This window comes from Haemorhous mexicanus, chromosome 11 (assembly GCF_027477595.1).
Source record: "Haemorhous mexicanus isolate bHaeMex1 chromosome 11, bHaeMex1.pri, whole genome shotgun sequence".
Taxonomy (NCBI): domain Eukaryota; kingdom Metazoa; phylum Chordata; class Aves; order Passeriformes; family Fringillidae; genus Haemorhous; species Haemorhous mexicanus.
The window spans coordinates 8,434,018-8,458,175 of NC_082351.1; the positions used below are offsets into that span (position 1 = coordinate 8,434,018).

Genomic DNA, 24,158 nt, shown 5'->3' on the forward strand with positions numbered 1-24,158 from the left:
CTTGGGTGCTCTGCCTCCAGCTGTGCTTTATGTTTATGGGGCTTTTAAGGTGATTCCTGTCATCTGCTTTGTCTTTTGAAGCTATGAGCCAAACATATTCCCACTGACACCAGTGTGCTTCCATGGGAATGGAATGTGCTCCTTTTGTGCCATGGGAGACATCTCCACCAAGCTTGGTGCAGGTGTGCCTGGAGAAGTGAGGTCACTGTGCCAGCACCTGGTGGGACTTGAGGCTGCATCCTGCTCCTCTGGGACGAGTTTGAAAAGGGACTCTTTCTTGCATTCCCTTTCCTAAAATTGCACTTTAGAGCCTGTAAAAATGAAAAGCAGAGCTGAGAGAGGCCATTTCCAGTTCGTCCTCCTGCAAAGGCACTTGGCAGGAGAGGTGATGGACACAGGAGGATGCAAGGACCCCCCTGCAGCCTGCCCAGAGGTAGCCAACCACACGTGGAGAGCTGCTCAGGGTTTGATTTACCAGCCAGGATTGAAATCAGCACAGCGGGAGTCACCTTGGCAGCCTGACTGGCTAGACTGGCATCACTGCTCCCACCTGAGACTTGGTCCCTGGGGAGCAGCCTTAAAGAAAGGCTCTGGTGTTTGTGACTCATGGGGTGTCACACCCCACAGGGACAGTGCCACAAAGCTGCCCCAGCTCAATGGAGAGCTGGGAAACAGCAGCAGGGTATGCCCAGGGTTCAGGACAGAGACAAGGGCAGAGGTGCTGGGGCATTTCCTGCAGATGAGCTGTTGGTGCAAGTGAGCCAATAAGGGATTCAGGAAAGACTCGTTTGTAGAGGTATTATATCCAAAACTATAGGGCATTTGAAAGGAAATGAGACTGTGATGGTTTTTTTCTTTCCTGTGTTTTATGCTGATTCTGCATGAGCAGAGCAAGGCCTGGAACCAGCCAGGGGCTGCTCCCTGCTCCTGTTTCCCTTTAGTTTGCTTTCTCAAGAGAGGACAGGGAATAAAAATGTTATTCGTTTTTCTCTGAAAAGCTCTTGACATTTTTCCCGTAGCTCTAATACCAGAACTAACCTTTCCCTTGGGTTTTGTTGGAGGAAATCAGTTATCTTGGATGCCTTGGTATTATAGTTCTCCTCTCCCCCTGATTCCTCCCTTTGTGTATGTTATTTCTTCTCACTGTTATTTTTGTATCTTCTCTCTCCAGCAATCTTCCCTGGTGGTGTTTGGGCTCAGGTAGTGTCCTCCATCCCATGTCCTGCCTTGAGAGTTTCCCAGCCCACGAGATTGTTTTGGAACAAGAGGGTGTGCAGGCAGTATCTTCCCATATTCCCGTGTTTGATGTTAAGTGGCAAGTGGGTCACCTTCAATAAAATGTGACACATATTTGGAAAATGCAGAACTCAAAGGGAAACCCAACAAGAGCAATGGTGGGGTTGGGTTCAGTTTTTCAAAGGCACAAGCTCGTTCTGCTTGCCTGGGTCTGGCACTGCATCGAGCACCGGCTCGAAGCACAGACCGACTGCAGAGAAACCACACACGTGTGAGCTCTCCCCCTCCCCTGGCTTTGTACATACATTGTCTCCTGGGGAAATGTTCCATTTTAGGAAGCAACTGGAAATGTTTCTAACAAATTATATAGAAATCAATAGACTCCCTGCTGAAGGGTCTGCCTCCTGCTGTGGTGTGGCAGAAGAAGGCATCTCGGTGCTCTGCTCCTGCAGCTTCCACCTCTGCACGATCCTGGTTGACAACAGGTTATCCCGAGAGAAATGACAACACCCTCGTGTTCCAGTTTATAAGGTAGCAATCAGATCAGGTCAGGTTTATGATCCACCTAGCTTATTACTATCTCCATTAGTAGCTGCAAGCAGATGTTGGGAGAGAAGGATTATTACTCTCGCAATGCGTACTTAGCTGGCAGATTATTGAAATTTCTTTCTAATCCTAAGCAGTTACTTGGAAGGTATAAATCCTTGAGTGATAGCACTTACATTCCTCTGTACTTTGATCTTGGCTAGCATAACCGATGATACTCTGATTAATCTGATTTCTGTTCCCTAAAAAGGTATCATGTCCCTGGTATCTCGAGGCACTGAGTTCCACAGGGAACTGTGCTTCTCATCATCAGATCTGGACTTTGAAATAATTGAGCTCAGAGGTACCTTCTCTTTTTCGTGGGGATTTATACTCCTGTGTCCTTTGAAATTCATTTCTTCCTTTAAGTGAATCAAATCCCCTGAATGTTTTCAGTTTGCCACAGCACAAGTTCCTCCTGTGCTCCCAGCAGCCATGTCCTCTTCCCTGCCCCACATCTTACCTTGTCCCCCTGCTGGGCACAGCAGAACCATGGGTGGTGTCACAGATGAGGGACACACTGATCCATAGGCCTGCAGTTTTATTTTCCATTCCTATCTGAGAATAAACGAGGATCTCTGGACCCTCACTTGCACTGAGATGTTTGTGCCTCCCTCTCTCCCTCAGATGGTTTGGGTTAATTTGGAGCTGCATCAGCGTGCATGACAGGTCCTAATTGTTGTTCTCCAGCAGTACCTTGGATGTGCTTGCCCTGAATTTCCTCTGTCTACATGCTGTTGAATTCCCTGAATGAGTTGGCTCCTTCCAAACCCACTTTCACACATATCTAGTCCCACCTGATGTTTTTCCTTCTCTGCCTTCTTCTCAATACATATGTATTCCCCACTTAGGATGCTCCACTATTCTCTTCTACAGCCAGCATTTGGATCCCTATGCATTGGAAGACATCCTTCTCCTTCTGCTCTGTCCCACCCTCTTTGTTTCCCCTTCTCAGGACTGACCAGGCTCAGCGAAGATCTGTTGCATGGAAGAGTGTGCTTGACCTTTGTTTGCTTTTTAGAAGGTGAAGTAGTCCCTGCAGCTGAGCAGGGCTTTATAAAGCTATGAGCTCCTTCCAAGGAACTGAACAAATGCACCTTTAAAGGTCCTTGGAAGAAAAGCTTTACCACGGATTTTCTCAAGTCCAATACCCACCCTCCCCTGCACTCAGACTTTTTTCTCCTTTCCTCCCACCTGAACGGCAAAAAAATTAGGACATGATGGGAAATGTTGAAATGGATGGCAGTGGTTCCCTAGACTGCAGACTTGGCATGTCTCAGCCCTGCTGGGGTGTTTGAAGGGAAGACAAATTCTGATCTCATAGCACCTTGTGCAAACACGGTGGTGTGACCCTGGCTCCCTCCTCGGCACCGGCTGTGCCCGGCTGGCACTGGCTCAGGGTCTGGTGCCTGGCATCCCGCTTCCAGAGGGAGGCAAAAGGAAAGGCAGAAGGACCAAAGAGAGGACTAGACAGCAAGGGCCCATTTGCAGATAATACAAGCAGAGGTTGTTGGGTTTTTTTCTGGAGAAGATGAACATAAAACCTGCTACTAGCCTTCAAATTCTTAAAAGCCTGCAGATGCTGGGCAGGAGACAATGATGAATCCTTCCTCCTTTCCTACACTTGCATAATTTTTAGGTCCTTTGGTATCTTCCCTTGTGATCATCCCCTTTGCTGGAGATTCCACCTCCCCTGCATAGTGTGAGCCAAGGGAGCAGGTTTACCTCTGCCCCACACTGTTCTCCAGCACCCTGGAGCCACTGGCTCAGGAGCTGTGTGGTGAAGAGAGGCTCAGCTCAGAGATCCCAAAGGTTTAGCAACCCTGACTCAAACACCAGATCGAATTGTATTTATCCTGTATCTCATGATTTTGAAGGTCATCTTCCAGCCAGATGAGAGGAGTGTGAAGGGTGTGTGGATTGTGCTGCCAAGGGGAACTCGTGCTTGCTGTGGTCACACTGGCAGCAGCCTGGCAGCATTGTGGTTCAGTGGCTCTTGCCTTGCTCTGACTTTCAGTGCTGGTACCATCTGGTCGCACCAAAGTGCTGCCCTCTAAGCCAAGAATGTCTCCAAGGCTCCTCTCTAGGGCCCACCAGGGTCACAGCAGCAACTGCTGCAACCTGCTTCAGCCCTAGAATGAGACATGTGTGTGTCCTAATGGACAGTTTTGAATCAGCACTCCAGACTTCTTACTCTGCTGTAAAATCTTGGAAAGCTGGGATATCTTGAACTGGAGGTTTCTTCTGGCTCCAGCATTTTGGATGTTTGTGCACTGAATGACAAACAATTGAGTCTCCCCTGCAGCCAGTTCAGCAGGGACAGCAATAGGATGCAGTACCTGCAATGGTCAGGTGGGATCTGAATGCTTTCCTTCTGCTTTGCCACTGCCCAGCTCAGCCTTCATCTCTGCAGCACTTATTTATATATTTTCCCTCTCCTCGTTCCTCAGAGAAATCAATTCCATTCCCCAAACAATGGCGAAGGCCTTGAGGAGATATTGATCTGTGGCAGAGCCAGAGAAAGGAGCATTTGTGACATAGAGATGCACTTTTGTAAGTAAAAGATAATTACCAGATCATGGGGACACTTGCTGAATGGGATGACATTAAATAGGCATCAGGGTGAAGGGCACCAGGGCCTCAGAATAAAGCACTGGAATAGTGCTGTCCTCCCTGTCAGCTCCAGCTCCTCCACCCTGCTTCCCTCTGCCATTTCTCCTGTTCCCCATCCCAGCCTTTCCTTTTGTCCCCACACTCCTTCCACTTTAATGTCTCTGTCCTTTCCCCTTGGTTTCTGATTGTTCTGTCTCATCCAAATAAATACCCTGTAACACTGCCCCAAATGCAGCCCCTCCTCACTGGCTGGGGCTCCCAGCTGCAGCAGGGATACACTCAGAGCAAGCAGGTTCCTGTCTCCCAAACCAGGGCAGCAGAAGGGCCTACTCTCCTTGCCTTGCTTTTGCTGGTACTTCCAAACCCTGGTTTATTTATTTCAGACCTCTTCAGCAGTACTGACCTCTGTAGTAATGAGCTCCATGGTGACTTTTAGTAATTTTGAGGTAAGAGGTCTTGTATAGGGCGGGGGATGTCCCCTGCCTTGAAGTGTCAGCAAACAGGACAGGAATAGGGGTGACTGCTGTGAGATCTGGAGCCCAGGTCCTGGTTTGCACTGGCTAAGGAGCTGATGGTGGTCTCTCAGCATGCTGGTAGTAGCATGTGTGCTCAGACACCTCAATTGATGCTGGGTGTAAGGAGCATGCCATAGCTGTGTGGGTGAGGGTAAAATCAGGGCTGGGTGTGCTGGGAAGGTCCGTAGCTCCTAGAGCAAGAGCAGAGCTGCCAAAGGGATGCTTGGGAGCCTCGTCTCCATCTGTGCTCCTCCTGGGACATCATGGGAGGCTTTCCCTGCTAGAGCAATGCCTGACACTGCCATGACTGATGGCCCAGTTTGGCTCATGGAAGAGCCACAGTGGATTTCTTGCCTGGGCTCTCCAAGGCATCCCCATCAGCTGCCAGCTCCAGTCCTCCCCTTCAGCAGGCGTGGGGCTGGCACCTCTGGCTGGCGCTGCTGCTGTTATTGCTGCCTGGTTCCCACTGCTCCCCTGCAGCACCTTTGGGTTTTGGACCTTTGGGTCCCGTCAGTGAGGTGCAGGGCTGGGCAGGGTGCTGGAGCATGAGCTGTGATTTCCATGCCTCTGTCAGCTGGCTGCTCCCTGGAGCAGCCCCATGTCTGGCTGTTATCAAATGTCTCAGAGTTATTCCCTGCGATCGCCAGGCGAGAGCCGGCTTCACAGCCTGACCAGCACTGTGCAGAGACACCAGACTAAGGCACCTTGTGCCTTTAAAATCAAAACCAATAATAAGAACACTAAAAAGCCCATTACCATTATTGAATAAAAGACCAACAATTTAAAAAAAAAAGAAAAAACTTCTTTTAAATATTGTTGCTGCGTTTCCAGCTGTTCAAATCTCCTGTATTTAGTTATCGTAACAACAAAGTGCTGCATCTGATTTGAGCAGCGGGGAGGCAGCACCATTATTCAGGAGGATTTTAAGCAGTTGGGTTTTCTTCCTCGCAGTGGTGCTCTCTCGCCTGTTAGAAGTCCCTTTGTTGCCTGGGCACCCCTGGCCGTGGTGGCAGACATGGCACTGCGCACTGGCGGAGGGCCCTGCCAGCGCTTAGCAACGCGGCCGTGCCGGGCAGCTCCGGGAGCCGGGCAGCGCGGGTGGCTGCCAAAGGCAGGGCAGGGCGGCTCCGAGCTTCCCCGGGCAGTTCTCACACTGCAGAGTTCATGGGGAGAAGGAAATCAGAGCGAGTGAGACCCCGGCTGCCGCTGGTGCTGCTGCTGCAGGGAGCACAGGGCTGTCAAAGGAGGTCCTCTAGGCTGAGCCGACCCTGGGGGCAGGAGGGGATGGGGATGCTGCTGCCAGGGGCTGCCAGGGCAGAAGGGAGTTGTGCTTTGTCAGCATTTTGGTTGGGCTGTAGAATTGATTACATTGGAGAAGAGCTCTAAGATCAAACTCCAGTGTCCAAACTCTAACCTGAGTTAGAGTTATGTTCACCACTAAACCACATCACCACCATGTTCATCACTAAAGCACGTCCCCAAGTGCCACATCTACTATCTGTTAAATCCCTCCAGAGATGGTCACTCAGCCACTTCCCTGAGCAGCCTGTTCTACTGCTTAATAACCCTTTCAGTGCAGAAGTTTTTCTTAATATCCAATCCAAACCTACCCTGACACAACTTGAGGCCATTTCCTCTTGTCCTATAGCTTGTTCCTTGGGCAAGAAGACCAACAGCACCTGTCTAGAACTTTCAGGTAGCTGTAGAGAGTGAGAAGGTCTGCCCTGAGCCTCCTTTTCCAGCCTTAGCCCCTCCAGCTCCCTCAGCCACTCCTCATAGGACCTGTGAACCAGACCCTTCCCCAGATCCACTGCCATTCTCTTAATATGATCCAGCCCCTCAGTGCCCTTCTTGTGATCAGGGGCCCAAAATTGACCCCAGGATTTGATGGGTGGTCTCATCAGTACCCAGTTTGGGGGGACAGTCACTGCCTGGTCCTTCTGACCACACTATTGCGACCCAAGCCAGTTGCCATTGGCCTTCTTGCCCACCTGGGCTCACGTTCAGCTGCTGTCAACCAGCACCCCCAGGTCCTTTTCCACTGGGCAGCTTCCCAGCCACAGCCTGAGCTGGCTGCAGAGGTACCCAAGGCAGCATGCACAGGCTGAGCATCCTGGAAGTAGGATCCCCATGCTGGCTGCTTGAGCTGGATGAATGACCTTACAAAAGGGACATGGAGACCTGTGGCTTGCTTCTGTTTTGGGCAACAAAAGGTTCTTGTTGCAGGTGGCAGTGGGGTGCAGCCGAGTAACATGGGATGGGGCCAGGCAGCAGTGTGTCAAGGGCAGCTTAGCTGGGGCATCAGTGATTCATGGAGGTGAGGTGATTGCTGAGAACTTGGTTTTGTCACCCCTCATTGGTGGGGATGGAGAGGAAGGTGGAGGCACCTGGTGTGGGAGACTGCAGCAGAGGCTGGGGAGGCTGAAGAAGCAGGAGCAGGCTGAGGACGAGGACACGACAGATTTCTTTCCTATCAAAAAATGCTATTTTGGTACCATCTCCCCAAGGTGGGGAGGGTTGGCAGAGATGTTCAAAAGCGTACAAAGACTCTCAGAACCATTTTGAATGGCCTTTATCAGCTGGGTGGAGACAAACTGCTACAGCTCAGCCTCTGGGGACCACAGGGGCTGGTGAGCCCGGTAGGAAGGACACACAGTGTGCATGTGTCCATGGGACAGCCATGGCAGAGCTCTCAGAGGAGGTGGCAGAAGTGTACAAGGTCACAGTGTCTGGCACAAGGTCAGCAGGTGGCTGGCTGTGACCTGGCCCCTCACCCATGGTGTTTCAGGTGCTGGGCCACACGAAAGCTTTGCAAACAGGAGTGACCACAGTGTCCCCGGGCTCCTCGCCACCGCAGCACGTTCCCCAAAGGTTACCTCCAACCAGAGGCGCATTGTGGGTAATGAGATGCAAATTGATAGCAAGACAATAAGACTGTCTTGTGAGCCCTTCGACAGGGGCCAGTGTTTAAAAGTCAGCCTGATTGCCTCGCTGGCAATTTGCATAGCATTAACCAGAGAGATTTTCTTTTTAAACTTGAACTTTTTTTTTCCTAGAGGTCACCTCAAAGTAATTACAGCTCTGGCAGTTGCTTCATGGAAGAGAACTCTGTGGTCATGGCTGGAGTGTGAGGAGGAGACTTACCCAGAGTGGGGAGTGGGGAGTAGGGACACGTGTTCATGGGAACTGGGGTGGGTTTTAGTGTGTGCACTGAGACAATTCAATAAGAGAGTCCCACTGGGTGCTGAGCACTGCATCTGCCATGGGAGACACCAGGGCTTGAGTCCCAGCACATGAAAGGGATCAGTCCCCACTGTTGTTATCTCCAGTGCAGGTACAACCTCCTCCTGGGCCTCACCTGCTTTGCTGGACTGGAAGGGGATAGGGTAACCATGTTGCCCACTTGGGGTGCTGTGGTGAAACATGTTGGAAGAGCCAAGCCCTGGGGTGTTTGCACTTTCTTCTTCTCCACAGTTCAGTTCAAGTGGGGATTTCAAGCTTTTTTCCTTTGAAGTCATGGTAAAAGTGACTGGAGACCTCAGCCAAGGAGTTCTACAGGAGAGTGGTGCCAAACTGCTGGGAGCACTGTGGCTGCTCTGCTCTGACCTAGGCCATTTACTTTGACAGTTGAATTCTTTGGATTTAAAGTTGGCAGGTGTCTCTTAGTCTTGCAATTGGACAAGATGATTGCCTCAGGTCACTTCCACCTGAACTGTTCTGTTCTGTTCTACTCTACTTCGCTGTACTCTGGTTTTTAGCAAGGTTGATTGTTCAGTGCAGATCTTCGTAACCCATTTGGCTTGACCAAGGTGAGGAGCAGTCCTTTCCCTGGCAGCTCTGCCAGCACCCCTGAGGAGCAGCCCGGAGCAGCTTGGAGGGAGAAGGGGCTGCCCTCTCCTCACCAGCAGTGTCTGCCCAGCCTGCAAGCAGGCGTGAGCTCTGCAGAGGTTCAGCTACGCTGCTGCAAAGACAGAGCCAGGCAGTGCTCTGACACAGCACCTCTCATTACCAGGGCTGTCCTCAGACACCAAGCACGTGCTCTGTGCTCAGCCATCCCATGTGGACATGGGATGGTCGTTCCAGATGGTGTCTGTTGGGTGGATGGGCTCTGCAAGGCAGCACATCCCTGCCGTGGGAGGCAGCGAGTCGGGGTGGTGATGGGTTGGAAGAGCCAGCTGGACAATTTTATCACCATTAATATCATTTGTAGTTATGCAGGCAATGGCTATGATACAAATAATTAAATCTCATGCTTCACAGCATCAGCTGATGGCTTGCTGCAGTCAGGAGTGAATCTCCTACGCAGAGCGCACGCGACTGATTAACTCTGTTAGAGGGCTTGGTTTAGATCTCCTTCCTCTGGCTTGTTCCTCAGTTTCCTCCCTCCTGGCTGCAGCTGTGAGACTCAGCACCAGGACATCCCTTTCTCCTCCTTCACAAAAGTCCTGCTGTTGTAGGATGCTGGAGATGCTCAGAGGAGATGCCATTCCTGCTGGTCTGCAGGTAAATCTGCCTGCTGGGGCATCCTCTGCTCCTGCCCAGCACCTTCAGGCCATGTGCTCATTTTCCTCCCACCTTCTGGCAGTCCTTAGATCCTGAATCCTTGGGATCTTTCTCTCTGGACTGCCACAAAGTACCAATCATCTCCTGCCAAGCCAGTGTGTGGCCATGACCTCATGTCACAAAGTTCTTCAGCCTCCTCCTCCTCCTCCTCCTTATCATCTCCTGGAGAGGTTCCATTCTCCAGGCTGAAGCCAGCTGGATACACACTCATCCTTTCCTTTCTCTGTGGCATTATTTTACCTGTCTTTTAGCAAATTACTGGAGATGTTTCCCTGAGAGTAGAGCTCACAACACTCCTCTGGGTTTGTCAGCAGCTCTGGCACTCTTGATGTCTTCTCCATTCCCTGAGCAGTCCCTTTAAAGGACAGTTTACCAGCCAAGCCCAGAAGGATGAAGATCAGCAGTGTGATAGCACCAGGTTATTGACCAACACTCTTAGCAGGTCACTGTGGCACTGTTCCTTCTTAGTTGGGAACAGCAGAGCTGTTCCTATGACTCTGTGCCTCGTCAAGGGAATCAGGGTGGGAAAACTGAGCAGCGAATATTTTTATATTTTTCCTTCTACGTTTTTTTTTCCTCTTTCCCTCTTTTTTTTTTTTTCCATTCCTAAAGATTGAGTATAATCAGAGCTAATCAGAAAATTATGAGCTGTCTGATTGCTGATTAGATTCCTAATGTTAATATAGTCAAGAAGCCTCTCTTAGTGTTGTATTTTAAGGGAAGAGTAAAAATAACATCTTAGAAGGAGCAAGCCAGAGCGGCTGGAGCAGCAGGAAACCCTGCACTGGCAAAGGAGAGCAGGGTTTCACCACTGGCAAGAATTCAGGCCAGCAGAGAGGGAAGGGACAGGACCTATCTGAACTGTACCAGGTGTGAATGGGCTGCAGAGCCTGGGAGGAAGAGCATAAAACCAGCTCTTCCCACAGGTTAGTCCTTGAGCACACCCAAACCTGGGAATTTTGCTGCTGCGCTCTGGAAGACATGCAGCCTGCTTACTTGTTTCCCTTCCCAACAAAGAGGATTTTCACAGATTATTTAGTTCACGCATCTCCCAGCATCATGGCCCTCCTCACCTGCTGCTGCAGGCAAGGGGTAGCCTCAAGTGATGGGTAAAGGGAGTCTGGGATGTGCTCAACACCCCTGAGTGGGACCTGCAAAGACTTGCTGATAGTGGTGGAACACTCCTTGCCTGAAAGGCTGGGTGAGATACCCTCTGTGGTGCTGGTGAGCACAGAGAGGATGCCCCTGATCCTGGTGGAACTTGAGGGAAATCCTTGTCTGCTTGTGCTTGGCTGAGCCATTGCAAAAACCTTCTGAGCCTTCCAGAAGCAGATTTAGAGGGTGAGATACTGCATGGTGATGGCCCAGGACTGAGGTTTTGCCCTTTGTCTGTATTCAGGCACTGAGGATCAATCCATGGGGCTGATGCCTCAAGCAGTGCAGTGGAGTTGCCAACCCTTTCCTCCACAGTCCCCACCAGCAGCAGCTCAGCACTAACTCTGAGGCTGAATGCAGGTATTATGTTCTGGCACACCAATGTTCCTGTTAATAAGCTCCTCACCATTCACAGGGTGTTTTACTTTGATTCATCCCAACGGCAGTGCTGTATAATGGACTATATACTGTAATTGTCCCCCATTGTCACCACTTAATAACTTAGTATGATGTTATCGCAGCCATTCGCAGGCTTTTTTGCAAACTTTGATGAATAATATTTTGTTCTTAAGGAATAAAAAAAAACTGAGGGAATGGTGAAAAGAGGCAGAAGTTGGACAGAAGTCTGCTCTAATTGCAGAGTGGGCTTAATAATAGAAATGTCCGTAGCGTCCAGGCTGCTTTTGTTTCTGAGTCTCTGGGAACATCCGCTGGGCCAGCCGGGATGGAGCTGCAATTAAATGCCATTTTATTTTTTAAAACATCTTGATCAGCAGGAATTGGCTCTGTGCTTGGGGAATTTACTTTGCTTTGCTTGCTCGTGACAAGTCTGAGCTCAGACACAGCAGATGGGATCCATGTTCATTTCCACAGGGATGGGGGATGTGATGTCCATGGGGTGATGCTCATGGGGTGGGTGCAGGAGCCATGAAATGATGGGCAAGAGAGTGCAAATGTTGGTATTCTGCTGTGCATGGCTTCAGCATGGCAGCAGCCTCAACATTTGTCAAGATATTTGGGGAGAACTTTGGGCTCAAGGTTGAGCAGCTGCAGGTAGAAGAGCTGTGCTGGAGGCTGGACAAGCATTTTCTTCTCCACATTTGAGCTCTCTGGCTGCCTCACCAAGTTATATGTGCAACATCCCACCAAATATCTTTGACTCCCAAGCATTCTTCAGCTCTGAATGCTTATGGTACCTGATTCCATGTCTAGCAAGGGAAGGAAAAGTCCAGAAGAGATCAAACCCTGAATATGATGAAAAGAAAGGTGGGGAGGTAGATGCCTGGGCTAGAGTGCCCTGGGTGGGAGGCAGGGGAGGGCTCTTCAGCATCAGGTAGGGACCTAAATGAGTTTTTTCCTGTAACACATGTCCTGACCTTTTTTTAAAAATGAAATCTATTTTATTAATTTTTTTTATCAAATCCGTCCATGAAACATTAAAGATATGACTGTGGAAAAGGTCAAGGAACGTGTAGTTGTTGAAAACTTGTTCCACTTGATGGCTTTTCCCTTAGGGAAGCTCCTCCATGCTTTCTCCTCCCCCACCTCAGTCTTTAAAACAGAAAGTGTCAAGTTGCCTTGAATTTTGGGTTTAACAGAAACAGCCAAACACGTTCCTGGAGCAGGACAGTGGAAGGGCACTGCAGGTTCCCTTGGGGAGCTGCTGCATCAGCCCAGTGCTGGCACAGGGAAAACCTGAGCTGGGAAGGATCTCTCCCCAAAGGAGGCTTGTGGGGTCTCCATCCATGCTGGAGCCATGTGCCTCAGGGAAGGGAGAGGCTTCTCAGGGGGCTGGTCTGCAGTGAGCACATATCTCAGGCAGCATTAATAAAGACAAAGCCTAAGAAATGTGTGTAATGGCAAGTTGTCCTGGTTTCAGGACATGTGCTTTGAATCCTTCTCCTTGGCATGGATCTCTCTTTGTTCCCCATGGGAATGGAAGGCAGTCACACTTGCTGCAGGAGGGGAAGGAAGCTGAGCTCTCCTTAAAGGGGCTTTGTTAGCACCAACACTTCCCAGCATCACATCTGCCGGGCAGGAGCCAGATCTGCAATAGGCAATGAGAGTGGCTCTCCTTGCACAGGCAATGAGAAGGAACAATAGAAAGAAATTAAGAGGATAAGGGAGTCAGAAGAGGGCCTGTATGGAAGTTCTTTGGGCAAATTATGTTACTGGTAACATTGGAAGTCTGTGTAAACCAGAAAATAGGGAAGTAGAGTGGATACATCTGCCAGGGGCTGGGCTTGGTGTAGAATACACCAAACCCCCTGGCATCCATGGTGGTTGTTCTCTTCTGTTTGGTTCCTTCTTCCATTGTAACTGAGGAAGCTGGGCCATAAATGGGGCTTGCTGAGCTGTAAAAATGCAGAGTTGAACAACATTGAAATTTTAGGCTGCAGACAAGAGGGAATAGGTGAATAAAGGGCAAAAGCAAAGCAGCAACCATCCTGCTCCATCAGCATAGCCTGGATTTGTCCAGTGGTCCATAAGCATCAGCATAGGGATGGGGACAGAAGGGAAATACTGTGTGAGCATTTGGGGCTTTGAATAAGAAGGCACAGGAGTGGGAAGGCACATCTTGACAAAGAGCAATGAGGTCTGAAGAGCTGGAGCTTCGAGCTTTGCCAAAGAGCAGGAGGCTGAAGGGCCAGGAGAGGTGGAGTGAGCACCTTGATCTTAAAAAAGGGTGTCCCCCTGAAGGCTGCCCCTTGTCCCATGGAAATGCCAGGGAGTGGGTGTGTGTTGAGGTCACTGTGAGCCGTCACATTGGGAACAGCCATTTGGTGGCCTCCTGAACTTGCTCCCTTCCACCTCCCTGAAACTTCCCCACCTCACCTGGAGCCACTGGGGCTTCTTTGCTGTTTATCTGAAAGTTTGAGCAAAGCTGGTTCCAGCTATTGTCCTTGTTTTTAGAGCAAAATACCACTAAAACATCCTTTCTATGAATTTTTGCACTGAAATTGCTTTTTTTGGTGTTAGAAACTGGCAATGTCAACTGCTCTGCTTGTGTTCCTATCCCAGTGGCAGTAGAGGCTGAGTAGCTGCTCAGTGTGTCCAACCCCTCTCAGGCTGCAGGAGAGTGGCTGATGGCACTGCAGGACATCAGAAAGATGTCACATGTGTCCCTGGAGGGTTTCAAGCGGGGAAGTTGTGTGGGTTTCTCTCGGAGTTTGCCAGGGTTGTGGGGTGGGTGGTGGTACTTTGGGGCACTCTTGTGGGAATTAGTGCATGCTGCAAACCTGCCTTAGCACAGAAACCCGAGAGCAGAGGAGCTCTGGCAGCCCCGGGAGGTGCCACACGGAAATCCCCGCGCGGCAGCGGATAATAAACGAGCGCTTTTTAAAGCTCGCACATCAGAGCGCAGCGAGAGGTGATGCCTTAAAATAAATCGATTGTAAGTGGTTTCCAGTACAAACTTTCAACAGCCTCTGCTTGAATGAAAGGCAGAGAGCTAAAGGGGAGGATTTCAAAGGCACTAAAGGCTTCATGCCCATGGAGCAGGGAGTCAGGGGCCTGCCAGGATGCAGGCTGTATTTTGGGTTTTCAGGGATGCCCTCCTGCATCTGACAGGAGCTTCTGTGTTGTTGGCACCATGTGGGGAACCACAGGGAAGGGTGAGCCACTCCTTGAACTTCTTCTCATCTTCACGTGGAACTTATTTGTCCAAAATACACAAGGATATTGATAAGGAAGGATTTATTTTTTTTCTTTGAAGACTCTGGCTGCTAAGACCCGGCCAGGCAAATTCCTCCTTCTCCCGCCCAAGTGACAAGCTGTATCACTTCCTCTTTTTTTCCTTTATTTTTAAAAAACCCTGTTCCTCCAAGCTCTAAGTAAAATTGATTTTTAAGTGCAACTATCTCTTATAATTGCTGCTGAAATGCCTTGTGGTTATTGTAATGGATTTTGAACTGTGACCAGTCCTTCTTGATGATCGTAGCAGGAGGTCCACAGGATATTTGAGTGTGGTTTAGGGAGCACTGTTTGTTTGAATATTTGGAGTATGTTTGGGAGGAGATGGGGCTGGAGCAGTGGGCTGAGATTGTGACTAACACGCTGGCCCTTCCAACACTGCAGAAGCTGAGCCTGGCCTGGAACTCCCTGCCAGAAGGGACCGTCTCCAAAAATCCTTTGTGGGAGCCATGTCCCTCCAGTCACCCATCCCATGGGAGCCACAGCTGACTGGCATGGGGGGAAAGGTGATGGAAGGAGCCCAGGGCAGCACCATCTCCTCCTCCACAGCTTGGTGGATCACCTGCTGTCACATTTCCCAGCTCTGACCTTCCAGCAAATGCATCTTGACCTGAATCATTTCTAGTCATCTGAAACTTTACTGTGCAGTAAGCAGCTGCTTGTCACCCAGCAGGAGAGTCCCCAAGCCCTTCCAGTCGTGGCAGAGCTCTGGCAGATGCACTGCACTGTGCCAGGATGCAGTGTTTGTGCCCAGCAGCTCACCTGCCCTGTCCCTGCAGCTGACAGGACCCTGGCATAGCAGGCAATGACAAGAGCTGTGAGTGACAACACCCACCAGGCTTTTAGCCTGGCAGCCCACCCCTGAGGGGCTTGGATTGGGAGGGACAGTCCTGACACTGATGGAACACATCTGTCCCACCCACAACCAACAACATGGCCCAGCTGACATGCCCCAGCTCTTCAGCACCTCCTGGGAGGCAGCCACCAAGATTCCAGCTTCATCCCAAGACAGACTGTGTTTCTTTGACAGCCAGAATTTTAGACTTTTCCTAGTCTGACTGCTGTGGAAATGGTAGGAACTTCCATCAGGGACAGACTGGGCTTTCTCTGCCTTGCTCATCTTGTGAGCTGGTGCTCCAAAAGAGAGTGAGAGGTGTGAAATGAGCACCATTTAAAGTGCTGGACATGGACAGCTTGGAGAACTGTGCTGCTCCTGTTTGGCTGTCCTCTGGCTGAATGTTGGGGTCTCAGAGCAGAGGTCCCTGCTTTCCTCTCCATCAGCTACAGAAGATGCAAAAGGCTACTGTGACTGCAAAAGAGTGGCAAAGGGCATGGAGGAAAAGGATTTTTTTTCATATCCAGAGCAGAGCAGGCAAGTGTGCCTGGTTTGGCTTCCCAAGGGACCACCTGCATCCCAAAGCCAGACAGCAGCATATTCCAGCAGGACTTGAGCATGATGATATTTAGCAGTACTGTTTAAAGTCATCTCTAATGCAAGAGCAAAGTTTCCTGCCATATGTCCAGGGTGAAAGGCAGGAGCATGCAGGATGAGGCAATGCCAGTGTAGCCAAATGCTCCTTCTGCTGACTCCACTCAGAGGAAAGGGACAGTGAGAGAGGCCAAGGCTGCCTGCACCTGTTCCTGGCCTCATCTCTCCATCCTGCCTCCCACAGCTCTGTCTCACTGCTGAGGGAGGTGGGGACAGATCCTGCACCCTGGTGTGAGCCCTTCCTCCCCCAGGAGGGATGGGGCAGGAGCCAAGGAGGGTCTGAGCAGCTGAGCTGAGGTTTTGCTATTGCTGGTCCCCAGGGGCAACTGTCCCCTGGGTTTACAGGGCACACTGCCCCTGCCCTCCTCCTCCCCTCCTGGGTGACAGGCAGCAGGGGCAGAGCTGCTCTCTGCTTGTGATTTTGGAAAGCAAGTATCCAGCCAGCCTCATGGAGCTCAGGAAATCCAGGAGAAGGGTGACAGAGAGAGGCTTTTCTGCAAGGGGAGCAGAGCTGAAGAGCAGTTTGTGCTGCATGATGCCTGGTTCTCTGCACTGTCCTTTTGCCCTTGCTGCTTTGCTGTTTGTGGGAAGTTAAACCCTTCTGGAGACCTGAGCATTATTTTGGGGTAGGAGAAACACCCTGAGCAGCAGCACTCTCCCTTTCCTCACCATCTCTGCAAAGACATCTTGCAATGTTTCACTCCTGCCCTCCCTGTGGTTGTTGGGATGGTGCTGGTGTTTCCTATTGGTAAAAATTGTGGCCCTGCAGAAGGAGAAAAAAGTGCTGACAGGGCAACAAGAGCCACATGCTGCTGGCCTGCAGAGCATGAGTTACTGAGGTGCTCAGTAAAATGATGGAAGTTGTGGCTCTGGGGCTCATCCCAGGTCCCCAGTGCCAGATGCTGGCTGTGCCACTGCCGCATATGGGGTCTGCAGCATCTCTGGCTCTGGTTTAGCTCCAGGTCTGCACTTGTGACCTCACTGCTGGCAGGGCTGGCTCTGCAGAGGTGTCCCTGCTCCCTGCCCTGCCAGACCCCAGCAATGAACACCAGCTGGTACAGAACCGAGGTCTGGGAGCCCTTGGAGGATTTACCACGTGCTCTTTGCTCATCCCTGGGGCTTTATTTGCCCTCCCACGAGCAGGAGAATGTCAGCAGCCAGTGCTGGCTGCAGCCCCATCCTCCCTCATTCACAGGCTGGATCCAGGTGCAAGGAAGGAGAGATGGGCTCTATCCATCCCTCTCCTGCACAGCCAAGGGAGTTATTGACAAACAAGTTAGTGCTTTGGAAGAAAAATGCCGCAGCATATTTGGAGCTGCCTCCGTGATCAATACAGAGCCGTGGCTGAGCCTGCTGCCGACTGGATTTCAGATGATGGCTGGGGGGGTAATAAGAGCCCTGGGATCAACTGTCTCGGAGATTATTACAGGATGAGATGCTTCACTGCTTTACAGTGTTTACTCAAGATTTATATTCCCTCTGTGTGCATAAGGGGTTGTTGTCTTTTGTCGCTGGTTGATCATTTTTGGACGGTGACGTGCACGCTGTTGGGAGAGTTTGCTTGGGGGTGAATTCCATGAATGTGCTGGGGGTGAGGGGGAGAGCTGGGGTGGAGGCACCCTGGAGCTGGTGGCAGGAGGTGGCACCATGAGAAAGGGCCCTCTGTCCTGTTGCATGCAGGCAGGGAGGATGGAGACATGTAAAGCACGTGGGATGGGCTTTTGCCTTTCCAGATGTTCTTCAGTAATGGGTGAGGCTTCAGGGTGCCCTGTCCATGGAAGAGGGGTTGGTACCAGAGAAGAGGGCTTGTGCCATCCTCATTCCTTCATTATGGAGGAGGAAGAGCTGCAAAACCAGCTCCTGGGGGATATTCCTGCCTGGGGCTTGAGTTCCTTGGCTTTGTCATGTGTGTTTGATTTCACCTTCCTGCCTTAACCTTTCACCAGCATTTCCCTGCCTGGGAGGAGGGCTGGCAAGTGGGATGCTGTGTGGCACTCCCCTCCTGGTAGCACAGGGCTGTTTGAATCTCCAGCGCAGATCTCCCCTCCCAGCCGCGTGCTGGGCTGTGGGAGGTTAATGCAATTCAGAGCCTTGGGCAAGGCTCTGTGATGAGGGTGATAAGAGTCTCCCTGAGGGAGTTAAAGGAAGGCTTAGCAGGAGTGGCTCTCCCTGGAGCAAACCTCCCTGGGCACACACTGGGTGTGTGGGCTGCTGGGTGCTGGCTTCCACACTGGCTGTGGGGAGAAGGCAGGAATCCCATCCCAGACTGTCTGAGGAGCATCCTCATCGGCTGGGGGCACCTGCATGAAGGCTTGGACACAGGGGTGGCATAGCTGCTGTTACACAGGGCTGCTCAGTCTCCTTCTGCAGAGTGTTTGCCATAATCCTGTTTTATAAATCCAGCCTTGGTCTTTGGCCTCCCTGAGCTCTGCTCTGCTGCTTCCCAAGTTAAACCCACTGATCTGACTGAGGCAGGAGCAGCCAGACCATGCTTATTGCCATGGTGGGGCTGGGAGAAGAGATTTAGTAAATCATTGGACCAGTTTCCTTTGGAAAGAATCTGTGAAAAAATGTCAGAGCAGTGCAGGATAGCCCCAAGTATGATGGGAGAGAAGGGGTGGCAGGGAGGAGCTGAGCATCACCCTTGGGTGTCTGCTCCATCAGGGACAATCCTCCTGCATTCTGGCCCCTCAAGCAGTGGGGATGCCAACAGCAGGGATGGTCCCCTGCACTAGAGGGGAGGTCATGGACCCTGACTGTGCCAGCTCTGCTGCTCCAAGTGTTCCTCACTCCCAGCAGTTTCCCCATCAGACCAGCTGTCCCCAAAAGCTGCTGCTGGGGGTCAGCACACGTGGGTGAGCCATGCCCAGGGTGGGGTGAGTGAGCTTGGGGGGGATCAAGCTGAGTAGCAAGGTCCTGGAGCAAAGCCAGGGAAAAGCAGCAGCCATGTGTCTGGAGTTGCCATCCTCTGGGCAGACAGATGGTCACCCAAACTGCTGCCCCTTTCCTTTCCTGCCCATCTTCTGGGAGGGAGGATGTGTGCCCAGCCATGCCACTTTGGCTGCCACCTGCCCATGCCGAGGGCAGAGCACCCCCAAGGCTCCTTGGGGAGCTCTGTGCTGGGCAGGGAGCTCTGTGCTGGGCAGGGAGCTCTGTGCTGGGCAGGGAGCTCCTGAGGCCCAGCCCTGGTGAGCAGAGAGGGGCTCCCTGTGGAATACAAATGAGTCTAGGGCACAATAAGCCCGTGCAGCACCTTCCCCCTCACTCAGCCCGCTGTCTGTCGGGATCTCCAGACACCAATCCCCTGCAAATCTCCTGCTGGCCTTTCATGACCTTCAGAGTCGTTTCAATTCAGTGTTTTCAGCCTCTAAATCTCCTGTCCTTAGCCCTGGGTGACTTCTGGGGAAAGAACCGTGCTCCTTAAAGTGCCAGGGCAGTCTCTGCACCACAGCCTGCTGGAAATCTGCAGGTATTTCACAGTCATGCTTTATTTTTGGTAATTCCTCTATTTTTTGTTTCTGTTTGAACCCCACAATTGACAACCCCAGGTCTGAAATCTGGAGAGGTTTTGGTGACTGCCCTGTACCCTGCCAGGCTCCCCAGTGCACTACCTGCCTCCTGGGCATCTCACAGTCCCCGCACGCAGCACACCTTGAGCTGGTCTGATTGATCTGTAACACTTGAAAAATAATGGTTTAATCATTATTAAGGATTAGAAATAATCCTTGAGCTGTATTGATCACAATAACATTATTCACAATGAACTCATTTGGCATTAATGGGGACGTCCTGCAGCAGTGTGTGGCTCCAGGCAGACCCGTCACCTTCCCTGGGGAACTGTCAGTGGGGTTTGGGGGAGCAGCAACGAACCCTGTCCTAACAAACACCTCCAGGAGCTGCTGTCCCAGAGAGCCTCCTTGGGGGACCCGTTGTTATTGGCACAGTTTTGGAGGGTCCTGAATGCACCAATCCCCCATCCTGTTCCTGACAGCAGCCCATCTCCGGCCAGGGCTGGATGGGCTCCCTCTAGCACCAGTCAGGGATGTGACAGGATGGGACTGCTCCCATGGGAGCCCCAGACTCTGGGTCTGTCCCCTTTGCAGAAGAAGGACGGCTGGCTGCCTGCTCAGCCCCTCTCTCCTCCCAGTCACCATCTTGCTCACAGGACTGAAATGTCTTTAGTGAGGAAAATACTCCAGGAGCAACAGCCGGAGGGCTCTGGGGACACTTCTCCTGGGTGAATATCCAGTGGCAGCCAGGAGCCAACACAGCACCCTGCTGTGGCTGTGCCATCCTGCTGCAGGCTCCCCCATTCCTGCTATTTATCAAACAAGAACATCTGGGTTTCCTTTTTTTTTTTTTTAAACCAAAACTGTGTCTGGTTTGACTTTGACAAATTGACATTTTCCAGAGGAAAAATATCTTCTGTCAAGGTGTCGTTCCTGGGTGTAGCCGTCCCTTGCTGCACCATTTGCAACCCTCCAGGCACTTTGCACAAGGCAATGAATAGTTAAAGATGTCCATAAATCTTACCCCAGCCCATAATAAACAAACACACTCTTATCAAGTATAGAAAAATGCATATTTCATCACCACCGCCTTAAACGCAACTCAGAATAAATGCTCGTCTTTAATCAGCCATCTCAATATATAAACAGAGCACAAAAGCTTGGAGGGGATGAGGTACAGAATTGGGCCACGGATTTTCTAGGCAGCTCTTGGAGGCAGGGATACGGCTGTGCAGGTGAGATCATGAAAAACTGCCCTGAAAATTCATATCACTTGGCTTTTCTGCCCAGCCACATGTTGTTTCTCATTCCCTTCTGCCTGCTACTGGAGCCATAAGGATTTTGCTTCAATGTTCAGCTGATAGCTGATCTTTCCCCTTGGATGCTGGCCACTGAAAGCAAGCACTTTGATTTAGAAATCAAGATTAAGAGAAAGAGAAAAGATTAAACAGGAAAGTTTCAACCAGTACGTGCTGAGATTATGCAGTGATGGATTCGTGTTTCCCTGCATCTGATAAGAACAAGCTGCATTTTCAGGCTGGGGAGGGCCAGATCTGTGATTTCTTTCACCTTACTTTCGAGTGCCTGTGCTTTGCCATGCTCACAGAAATACAGCATCTGCTGCCACAGCCCTGCTCAAGCCACCCTGCCAGGGCTGGGCCTGCCACTCTCCTGCATGGCCAGTGGGGCACTGTGGCACCTGGGGGCTTCCTTTCCCCTGAGCATCCAGTTGGAAGGGCTGAGACATTTTGCATCCCTGTGTGCTGATGGGAGTGCTGGAGAAGCTGGTGACAGTGGGGACAGCAGCTGTGACCTGTGGCTGTGCCCAGGGCTCATATGTGTGTGTGCTCTTAGAGCTGTTCAGGCCCTGGGGAAATAATTTCCCAGGGATATCACTGGACTTCACTGCTGCCCTGTGGGCTCCCAGCAGCCTGCCACATCCCTGATGAGCAAAGGAATGCTTTTTCATGTGGTTCATGGTGTGGAAGTCGTGTGTGTAGCACTGGGAATCTTCAGTTGCTTATGTGAATCTCTGTGGTGCTGCCCAGGCAGTGATTTGGGGTTGTTATTTCACCCAAGATGTCACCCCGTTGTCAGTGCTCCTTCCCCCTCCCAGCCAGTTCAGTGTGTGAAAACAGCCCGGGCTCACCTCTCTCCCCATGCAGCAGTAATCCCTGCTAGCAGTGAGTATCCAGCACCCAGGGGTCTGGGTGGCCCTGGGCTCTGTGGGCTGGCTCAGGGCTGCCTCCTGCTGGGTTTTGGTGCTGATCAGGTTGTGCAGCCCTGGCAGGGCAGCTCCCCAGGCTGCCCACAAACCAGAGTGCCGGGGGCTGGTCGAGGGTGGAGTGAGACGTGCTCGTTTTGCTCTTGGCTTTATTTTCTTAGTGATGCCGAGAGGATCCTGTAGAAAGCCTGGAGCTCTCACCCTGTTTATCCCCTTTGATTCCACAAAAGGCCAGATTGCAGCTTCTTCCAGGCACTGCAATACCTGGAAGTACTGCCCAGGGGCTGCCCAGTCTCCAGCCCTGCCCTGCTGCACCCTCTGTGCTGGTGAGGGGTCTCATGGCTGAGCATCCCGGGAGGGTGCCTGGTGCTGACCATCACTGCCCCATCCTGCTTCTGGCAAATCCTGCTTCCTCTGGTTACCCCAGTGTGGACATGGGTGTACAAAGGGGTTAAATCTGGGTGGGCAGCACATTGCACCTCTGGGCCCCAGCACTGGGGCATTTTGGGGGGGCTTTGAGGCATTTTTGAAGAGTCTGCCCTGCTCTGCACAGAGCTGGGGGCTGTCAGTACAGAGAGCTGGGTTCAGCCCTTGCCCTGTGCAACAGGAGCCTGCCCTGCTCCAGCTGCCGAGCTGCAGTGGCTCAGCCCTGCTGAGTTCAAGTGGCAGCGATTCCTCTGGAGATATGGCTTGCTCCAGGAAAGGCAGGAGCAAGCAGAAAAAACTGGCTCCCTGTCCCTGAACACCCTCCCAGGGTGCTGCCCGCAGTGCCTCCTCCTGCCCCCTTGCCCGTGCAGCAGAGGGGTGGCAGGGTGCTGCAGGGACCCCCAGTGCTGGGTACTGGGCTGGCTCCTGGGCTGGGGTGGGCAATGCCTGGCTGCTCTTGCTTCCCCTGGGCTCATTTCTCCTCTCCCTCTTGTTTTGCAGAGACTTGCCAACGCGGCGGAGAAATTCCAGAAGGCTCACCACTGGCAGGACAACATCCGGGTAAGGCTCCACGGCACCCCAGCCCTGTGCCACTCTGTGCCACTGCTGCCACTGTGCCATCCCTCCCTGCCCACGTTCGTGTCCCCGCCGGGAGTTGCCGCTGGCTGTGCCGCGCTCGCCCGCCCCAGCCCCACCGCCTGCCACGCTAATGAGAGCAAATGAAGTGATTTTGAGCTCGTTTGCAGCCTCGCTCAGCCCGCACACACCGCGAGGAGAAGGCAGGAGGTGAAGGTCGAAATAACAGCTCAGCAATGAGGGGTGGGGGCCGAGGAGACTCCTGCTCTCCCAGCTCTGGCAGCCGCTGGGTTTGGTGCTGGGGGGGCGCTGGCACGAGGTGACAGCAGCGGTGGCTCATCTGTGGCACATGCCAGCAGTTGTGGTGGGGGCTGCTCCTGGGGAAGGAGCAATCTGGGCTCGGAGAGGGAAGACGCGGGTTTAATGATTGCATTTGACTTTGTAATTCTGGCGGTGATAGCACTCAGCAGGAACCTGAAGGATTCTGTCTGGAAATGCTCTCAAATTATAACCATAATACAAAAGGAAGGAAAGATTGTTTTTCTCCCAGTGCAAATGGAGTCTGCAATAAAAAATACTCCTGAGCCACCCAGCCCCTTCCTCTTGGCTAGGGCAGCATCCTGCCCAGCCCTCAGGAACCTCCTGCATCCTCTGAGGGGACAGCCTGGGGACAGCCCCACTGCCAGGCCAGGCTGCTCTATTTTGGGGGGGTATTTCACAGTGTGAGCTGCTGCTGCTCACACAGACCTTCCTGCCATAGGTGATGGTCACCAGGGCTGGAAGAGGTGGGAGGAGCAAAAGAGAAGGCAAGGGGTTGACGTGCTTGGCTTTCATTTGCCATGTGGCCAGCATGGGTTGGAGGCTGGTGGCTGATTCTGTGTCCCACGGGCACCCACGGAGCAGGATGAGCTCACAGAGCTCTGTCTGCATGAAAGCTCAGGTGAATTGCTGTTAGCTCTTCCCAAGAGGCCAGTGGAGAGGAGGTGAAGAGGATAATGAGATTTGGTGCAGGCACCTGCTGATGCCAGTGCTGGTGCCCCACCAGGACCTTGGTTTGGGGCTCCCAAGGAAAGCTCAGAGAAGTGCAGGGCGAGCTTCGGGCATCTTCATCCCTGGTGTTGACCCAGTCTCACGTGTCCTCCAGGATCAGGAAACATCCCTGAGCAGCACCTGAAGCTTGACTGTGGGTACCCCAGGGACACTGTAGTTGTCCTGTGCACCCTATGCTGGGCTGGCACCCAGGGTTGGATGCCTTGTGACCGGGGCATGTGCAGGGCGGGCAGAGGTGGCACAAGGTCACTGCATTTCATGGCGGTGCTCGGGGCTTTTGCTCATCCTCTGGAACGCAGGGATGGGTTCCTGCTGCAGGGGCTCTCTGCAGCCCCAAAGAGCTCCTTCTCCAACCAGACCTGGCTGCCTTCCACTGCCAGGGGAATGACAGCAGGACACAAAACACACTGGGAAAGGCTGTAGCGCTGGGCAGCTCTTGGCTCATATTGCCATTCACAGCACAAACCTTTCAGAAATCCACTTTCATAGGAAAAAAATATTTTTAATAGCACTGTTTGCAACCA

At 52.0% G+C, this 24,158-nt stretch overlaps 1 protein-coding gene across 1 annotated transcript in view; it reads left to right on the forward strand.

Annotated features, from left to right (window-relative positions):
- The window catches only part of CACNA2D2 (calcium voltage-gated channel auxiliary subunit alpha2delta 2), a 210,403-nt gene that overhangs the window by 144,699 nt on the left and 41,546 nt on the right, over positions 1–24,158 (forward strand). The window contains exon 4 of the mRNA XM_059856263.1: positions 22,510–22,569. Within this exon, the coding sequence (XP_059712246.1) occupies positions 22,510–22,569 (60 nt within the window). The remainder of the gene's footprint in view (positions 1–22,509; positions 22,570–24,158) is intronic.